The sequence below is a fragment of the Dromaius novaehollandiae genome, chromosome 3 (assembly GCF_036370855.1).
Source record: "Dromaius novaehollandiae isolate bDroNov1 chromosome 3, bDroNov1.hap1, whole genome shotgun sequence".
In the NCBI taxonomy this organism is placed as follows: domain Eukaryota; kingdom Metazoa; phylum Chordata; class Aves; order Casuariiformes; family Dromaiidae; genus Dromaius; species Dromaius novaehollandiae.
In genome coordinates, this window is record NC_088100.1 from 21,375,737 (window position 1) to 21,384,558 (window position 8,822).

General features: G+C 36.3%; 1 protein-coding gene across 1 annotated transcript in view; it reads right to left on the reverse strand.

Moving 5' to 3' along the window:
• The window catches only part of TPO (thyroid peroxidase), a 47,229-nt gene extending 41,989 nt beyond the window's left edge, over nt 1-5,240 (reverse strand). Inside the window, exons 1-2 of the mRNA XM_064508517.1 lie at nt 5,100-5,240; nt 1,181-1,262 (exon numbers count right to left, since the gene is read on the reverse strand). Coding sequence (XP_064364587.1) covers nt 1,181-1,262; nt 5,100-5,193 — 176 coding nt within the window. The 5' untranslated portion in view covers nt 5,194-5,240. The remainder of the gene's footprint in view (nt 1-1,180; nt 1,263-5,099) is intronic.
• Between the last annotated feature and the right edge of the window lie 3,582 nt (nt 5,241-8,822).

Consider the following 8,822-nt stretch of genomic DNA (forward strand, 5'->3'; position numbering starts at 1 on the left):
CAATAAAAGGCTTGTTGAATAACGCCACTCTTCAGAGCCAATTTATCCACACATACAGCATCTTGAAAGAAGTTCTAACAGTCAGGCAATTTATGTGGGGTGAGCAAGCGGTCTGAGTTTTATTCCTAATAAAATTGCAACGATCATCTCAGTAATACCTGGCATTTATCATCTTTAAGACATTGAGCAAATATTGACCAAATAATTGCCGTAATATCTTGTGAGGGAGTTAAATATTAGTATCTTCATTTTGCACATGAGGCAGCTGAGATACTGAAAGGTTGAGATCTACATTTTTAAATGTGACTGCCTCAGGACTGTCACCAAAGTGCTCACACTACAAAACTAAAGTAATCTCAGTTGCTAAGTACCAGGCAGCTGCAGCCCTTGCTGCGTTTTGTCCTCGCAGGGAGCTGCAGTCGTCTCTCCTGGAGCTCTGAGCTGTGACTCCGTTTAAAACACAGAGATAAATCCTGGTTGTGCAATACCTTTAGGAAAGGCTAAGTAAAAGGGTGGTTTTCCCACACAGTAAAAATTAGCTGATGTGCTCTGAGTATAGCAGAAAAAACAATTTTGGACAGCACAGAAATGTAGTCAGAGTTACACAGCAAATAGCTGAACTTTTTAGACGTGGTGCTAGATGTCCTAGACACTTTCATCACACCTGGAAAGGGATCACTGTCTCCTTCTCTCATAGCATAACTCAAGCATAAAGGACCTTTTCCTAAGTTGTTTATTATCTACAGTTCAAGGTAAATGATATATTTCCTTCCTCTAATCCCCTCATTACATCTATTTGATTTGAGAAGGGGCAATGTGAAACTCACTTCAACAATCCTTTTTAAGGCAATAGGATTTTGACACAAATGTCATAGTTGTTCTCACCTTGCTCTGCACTGAAGAAGACGTATAATCCATACTTAATGCTCAAAAATACATAACTTTTGTAAAATTATAAACTTATGAGCCACATTTTCATGGAATTTGATGTCTTCCTGAGATCAGAAAACCATTCCTCTTTGTCATCATATTTCTTATTTTTCTCATATTTTAAAACAACATCTCAAGTGGTGATAATGCACTAGGTTATATTGGTTCAGATCAAAGAAATAAACCTGGTATCCAGCTTATCTATTTTGAAAGCTTTTTTCTGACTAGATCCCTTACTTTTTTTATTTACCTTTTCAGTGTATATTGTACAGCATAATCCACCAGATTAGAGCCCTTTCGGATAGCCTCAATAATGCAGTTATCTTCGGTTTCTTCTCCACAGGAAACCAAACAACAACAACAACAAAAAGAGATGAATACATTATTTGGTAACATATTCAAATATTTATATTTATAAAATCTCCAGGATTGGAATATTAAGGTATTTGTAGTTTTCCCCCCACTAAACTGATCTCCCTATTTTAACATTTCTGAAACTAATGTTCTGGTATCTGACCTTTAGGAAAGATAAAGCAGCAGTAAAAAATCAATTCTTCCAGAATTCTGTAAGGCACGAAGAGTTAGGCTTTCCTTCCTTTTCTTCCTGTATAAATCTAGCTAGGCTTATGTTATGCAGTACCATACCTAATAAGTCCAGCTGCAAAGTGCTGTGCCATGTGTCTCTGATTATGTTTCTTTCAGGCCTGATTTAGTGCCTCATACCAAATGCAGCTGCATCATCTGACCTACTGGTGTTCATCAGTGCTAGAGATGTTTTATATTTATATTTATATACATATATATACACAAATATATTTCAGGCTGTACTCCCTAGGTTTCATGTGCATTTTACATTAAACTGTCCCTGGACTGAAAACAAAAGGTCCACAGCCTCTCCATCAATTTTGAGTTAGACTTTTATAAAATGATGTGACTTCCAAGAAAAGTCTGGAGAACATTCTCCTCCTGACAGTAGGGCCTATTTCTGAGCTGCAAGAGGTGTAAAATCAACTTCCTCAGCCTGAGGATGGACCAGATGCCCAGGTCTACCATTACTTCTAAATTTCCAGGCATCTCTGGGGACTTGCAGAGAATGAGCTTGTCTACTTGGCCCATGGTGGAGCTCCATGTGTCGGCAAAGTGCCCAGCCCCCAGCACAAGTAAATGTGCCTACATGTGACCAATGGAAATCGGACATGCAAGGAACTTTCACATCCACCGTATAAGCACTTAACCACCAGGTTCCCTGGTTTGAGAAGTCTGTAATGACTGTGTGAGGATTCGATCATTGCCAATGGGCTTTACACATCTATCTTCTAAATGTAGGTGCAATTTAAGCAAACTAGATCCTACTCAAGTGCCTACCTTTTAGGTGTCGCAGAGCATGACAGGCTTATCCAGGCTGCTGAGTATTGTGGTGCTGAGTGCCACCATGAGCCCCCGCTCCAGTGCCAGCTCTTGGTTGCCTGCACTGCCCGTAAAGGTCCTGACATTCGGCATCTGCTCTTAAGCAAGCCAGCTCCATCACCCGGGGAGAAAACTCAGGGAAAAGGTAAACTTTGGCCCAAATCCGAACCCTCCTTGGAGGTAGTATGAGCTGGCTTGAACCACATGAGGAGTTCAAGTTCATATTCAGGCACAGTTAGAAACTTTAAGGCCTTCCTGGATCTGGCGCAGGTGGCCAATGCATGAAAGCTGTTTTCCTCCCATTTCCTATCCACGTTTGATGGGAAGGGATATCTGAACCTCATAACTGCATATTAGCTGTACTGATTTATTCCTCTAGTCTAGTTTATATTAAACAAATCAGTGGTGCTTATGTTTAAAAGCCAGTGGTTTAATTTCCAACTGTATTTCCTGGGATTGCCCCAGTTTATCAGCCAATAGGGCAGGGAGCCACACCTAGCATTCTGCTGCCAAATTTCTAGTCATGAATTCCCCATTCAAAAATGAATAAATGGAAAACTTTCCTTTTGCACCAGGGATTTTTTTAAAAAAATAAGAATAAAATAATCCCTGTTAGAATTCTAGAGGATTTTGGTGGGGGGGGGGGGGGGGGGGAGGAACCCATATTAATAGGACCTAAAACCTACTAGGTTTTGCCAACTAATAAAGTACTGCCACTGTTGCAGTTAGTCATATAAAACATAACTTTTCCCTCAGTTCAGGAGATCTTCAGATTTAAAATAAGAAAAATTAATTTCAAATGCAGCTGATGAAGACTTGGAGAAATATTGCTTTCTCAGTACAGTATTTGTTTAATGCACAGAAACTCAAAATACATGGCAACCTTTTAATTATAGGTTCCTAATGACTTGCAATTGATGCTTCAAATATACTGTAATATTATAGCTTTATATATCACTGAATACTTTTTTTCTCAGAAAGTAAATCATAAATAGTACTAACTTGCTAGCAATCAATAGCTGATCATTTATATACAGTGTAATTTCAGGTGTAATATTTTAACTGTAGTCTGTGTTGCACTATTTCTGTGATGTGTTTTTTGAATCAGGTGCTCAGCTAAAGGGAAAATAATAAGTGTGATGAGGGATAATATTCTCCTTCAGTCTATCAAAGATATTCTCAGCATCTAAATATAGGAATAGATCTTTCTTTCCCCTGTATTTGATTAGAAAACTTATATGATTCATTTAATGTTATCATTCAGATTTCTATTGCATTTGAAACTGTATATAAAGAGGGGAAAGACTGCTCCTCATCTCTTAGCAAGAGTCTCTGAAAATGTTTTTGAGTCTATATTAAAAAGCAAGATTGATCTTTATAGGCTGCACGATGGCTTGCTCTTTTAGAATTTTAATGTTGCAGGATTGTTAATTACTTTTACGGGTTTATCTCTGAGAAATATATTGTGCTCAAAGCATTGCTGATCATGTGGTATTGATTTATACTTTGATCTAAACCACAAGATCCGTGTGCTATACTTGAATTCCACTGGCTTCTTTCTTTTTTTACTGAGAAGTATGATTTTGGTACTTTTTGGTATTTTCAAAAATGCAGTTTTATTACAAAAGATGCTGTACTAAAAATTATTTTGTATTGTTCCAATAAGGCCAATGGGCACTTACTGTAAATAAGAACCATATCTAGTTCATATATTACATTTATTTACAGCCCATATATATTCATTTTATATTCATATAACTTTATGAATATAGTTATTCATTAACTAACATACAACATCGTTACCTTGTTTTATTCCATGTCCTCTCGAACAATTCATATGAAAGCATCAAATAGTGAATCCACTATGGAAAACAGTTCTGACCTCCTCTCTCACAGTGATGGTCAGGAAAAGATTTCCTGTCTGAAATAACAGCTTGGGGGTTGGTTCATTTTTTTTTTTTTTTAATCTTGGATCTCATTTTATTTTATTTGTGATTAAACACTAACTTTAAGTGAAAACATTCTCAAGAATTTTCTCTTCTTAATCGTATCAACAGCTATACAATCAATTAAGGGGATGTAAAGATAGAAAAATCCTGGTTCTTCATTCTCTCTGCCCTATTTTACTCTGATTTCAGTCTCTGCAGAATTCTTTTCTTAGAATTTTGGTTCAATCTAGTATCCACTGTATTTCTAGTCTACTAGATCTCAATGATTTTGATTTAGTAGATGCAAATTAAATAGACCAGAAGTCCAAGCTTCTGCTGCCTGAACACAGGCACTACTGCAAGTTGTGATGCTCCGAAATCTCCCCCTGTGCAGAGAGGGCGGCAGACAGCGGGCTGGCAGAGAGCCGCATCCTTTGGGGCCGAGAGCAGGGTGCTGGGTAGGAGACCCTGCGGCACCTGACTCAAGCCTAAATGCAACGACTGCCACCCCAGGAAAGAAATTGAGTAAGGTTTGTAAACATTGCCTCTGATACATGAATGTCACTAAGAGAGTAAAACCACTCCTAGTCAAAGAATATATAATTCAGATATGTTAAACATACAAAGTTTTCCTTTCTGAAGTTAGGAAGCTGCATTTTTTTTCCATGGAAAACACCCATGGAATAATTCTCACAGAAGTCAGAGTACATTTTGCACAAAAAAAGAGATTCAGCTAAACTTCCATTGCTAACCTGTCTGCAGACCCATTGCAGTGCATTTTAGCTTAACACTAAAAGCTAAAAAAAATTAACATGTGTTTTATCTGCTACTTACCAAAGCGGATATCTTTGTCTATCTGAAGGAAAGAAAAAAAAACAGCTGTGAAGGCTATAGCTGCTGAAATTCCCAAAATAATGAACACTCTCATCTACAAGAAAGAAAATATAATTGTTAACAAAATGAATTTCTTGTCCTGAGTAATAAAAAAGAATAAATAATTTCCAGTATATGGTAAATTTGACTTTTAGATTAGATTTATTGTCACATGTTCTAATACTTTTTGAAAATCAAAACATTAATTTGTAAAAATAATTTTATCTCACTTTTTTTTTCTGCCTTATTACTTTTTCCATTTTCAGAAACTTGCAGCATCGGGAGATAAAACACATTTATAGCATATTATGTTCTGAAAATATTAGCAACACTTAACCTACATATTAAAATTCAGCAGTAGCTTACTATCCATTTTGAACTTTCCTGTGCATTAACATGATCAAACCCACCTATAGTCCGAACCGTGTATTGCTGTGGTATCACAATGAATATGCTCACACGGCAATAAGAACTACATTTGCCATTTCATTGTGTCGGTTTTGTGGTGATTATTACAGCAAAGCAAATATATTTAAACTATCCAAGTGGTAATATTTTTTAAATGCACTATGCTGAGCAGAGTTTGAAAGATTTAAAATATTTCAAGCTCTGCATTTTATCAGCATAAAAAATTAACAAATCAATACTAAAAATTCAGGGAAGCAATATGGCCCAGCAAACTGAATGTTGAAAACAACCCTTCCTTTTACATTTAATGAGTCTACATGATGAATTTCATCTAGAAAATTTCAATTAAAAGTTTCACAATCTGACCTTTTCTCTGTTGAGGAGATTATCTTCTGCAGTTCTGTACTTTATCGATGGCAGTAACTCTTCTGAAATATGAAAGTGAAGCACTTTCTAGGGGCCCAGCCTACAGTACCAACTTTGCACACTGGTGCTCAATCAAGCTGTAAAAGTGCAAATGATTTCAAAATCCTTTTGGCATCAGTATGTTCACAACGCAGAAAGTGACGTAAATGCTTGGTTTGTTTCTTTTTTTGTCCTGCTAATGAACCGAGAGCTACCTGTGCAGCCAGTTTGATATTTCTGACACGAGAATTTTTTTTAAGGATAAGCAAAGAGAAATGTTCAGCTAAAGAAAAAAAATATTGCTATGTTATGTACTAAAGTACATTCTGGCTACAATTTTCAGTAATTCGCTTTGTCAATACATCTGATCAAGGGGGCAACTTTGTATCATATTTTATTTGTTCTAGCATTAGTGCTTTACCAAAATGACCTACAAACTCTGTGGATGATCCGCAAGCTACCCACCAACTTCTTTGTAGCACTTCTTAGTTTATTGTGTTTTCTTCTTTTGGATACTTTAATTTATACTTCTAAGCATATTTATTTTTATTTACTTTTTTACCCTTATTGCTTCTTTTGAAGTCAATATTTTGACCTACAGGATCTAACTGAGTATTTTTTCCCATTCCAATATAGATAGAGGAATGAAAATCAGACCTAAAATGGGAATTGAGGATTGCCTCATTCCAACTCCGTTGGTCTTGACAGACAAATCACAAGGTGGAGCCAAAGATCAGTGTTTTGATCTGTGCAATGGGTGATAAGCAAAGTAAGGGCTTGGCAGCCGAGCCACCCTGGAGCTTGTGGCTATGGTATGTGTTGGTGAAGAAAACCTAAAAACATGTGAACTGATTGGTGGCAAATCTCCCTTATTATTATTATCATCATCTTCTTCATCATCATCATTATTTTCATTATTATAGAGTATAATAATAACAAAGCAGTTAAGGACTATCATCTGTAATCCTGTTGCCTGCAAAGGTGAGCAGACTTGGGTGAAAAGCATGCAGAGTAGAGATAAACAGACGCCTATTAAGAAAGTAGTTTTTGTGCAACTTATTTGGGGGCTTTCAAGAATGTAGACAAGGAGTTAAACTTACAATATCTCTCTCAGACAATTCCAATTTGTAAATCTTTTAAAGCTGGTTCCTCATACAACAGAATATAAAGAAGATGATTGACTTCCTCCATGGCACAGCAAGTCATTAAGAAAAGCAGATCCATTCCAAATACCTACCAGAATAAAGAGCTTTGAACTGTATCCTTTTGTATACTTCACAAGTATCACAGGTTACCTCTGAGACTTGAGGGGATTTCTTAATGTGGAGAACAGGTCTGATTTTCTTTGTACTTTCATGGTCTGATTTTCTTTGTAGTTTCATGGTCAAAAATCAAAGCATTCTCATTAAGTACAAAAAGAATTTACCTACATCAAGGTTTGTTTAAATAAGACCCATAACCTTTGTTCGCTGTTTGAGGTTGAATTATTCACCAACAAAAGACTATAAATGGTCATAGGCAGTAAACTGCTCTGTGAGGGAATATTTGAATGGCAGCATATATTTTGTGTTTCTTTTCTTTGATTGTATAAATACAGTCTGTATCATAACTTCTGATTTTTATTTAAGAGTCTAATTGCTAACTCTCCCTTGACACTCCAACACAATTTTAGTTAGGAAGCATGGGAGTCTTGATTACACTGGACCAATTTACACAGATGAAATTTCTATTCCCATTCTCACTGGAACTCGTTCATTATTCTGCCACTGGCATACACTGAAAGAGAATTAAGAGGGCAAAATATAATGGCGTAAGAACAACCTTGATTTTCTGAATCCAGGAATCATATATTGTCTACCTGTCAGTGCAGACAATTTGGATGAACATCTTTCTTGCTGGTTGTGTCCTTTTTTGGGGAGGGGTGTTTATATCAGTTATCTAACTTCAGCCATTCTATCTGCAGAAAGAGTGTCAGTCCAACAGTAAAACTGCAGTGCCTATCTAAACATGAAATACAAGGCAAGTTTCAAGTACATAAAAATATTCTTATATTAAATCCCACAGGTAAGGAAAACAGCAGTAGACCTTAATGGTTAACAATATTAAAATTAAAGTTTTAAAGTAAGTAAGTGGCTCATCCAATTTGTTATATTATTGCTATTTTTTTTCTTTTAAAGATTTGAATCTGCATATGAAGAACAGTACTACATATCTGTTTCTGTTCTTAAAAGTTAAAGACCTCTAAAGTAAATCTTTGAGTAGTCAATAAAGAGATAAAAAATGACAGAATTTGGGATTATTTACTCAAATGGATTTCTGCAGTCCTACTCAGATAGGTATTCAGAGAAATTAGTTCTCATGTAAAATATTATGCTTTTCAAACAAAGCTTGATACAGGGAACAGACACATTTCTGTAATCTCGAAACTACTCCTACACTTGCACTGTAACAGCCTGCAGCCCTACCAGGCTGTCTGAGGCACTGTCGGTTCTTACAAGCGTTGGGTTAGAATGAGAGACTTCCAAGCCAAATCTGTGCAGCCGTAGGAACTATTTTTGATAGCAGATTATACTATTTTGTAGCATTTAGTGGCAATCCTGGGCTCTGGCAAGGTGTGAAGGACACTTTTAATATAGATGCTTAATCTGGGATAGAAAAAATAGTCTCTGTTCTCTTCCAGCTACTAAAATTCCATGAACACTCTTTTACAAGAGGAGAGGCAAAAAGTGCAATTAGCTATACAGTACTCCAATAGAGGTAATTTTGCTGAAGTTCCAACTTAATATCATACAAATACTATCAGTTACTCTCATCCTATTTAGTCCAGCAAAATGTCACCAAGTCAAAAATGCAAGGAAGAAGTGCATGAAA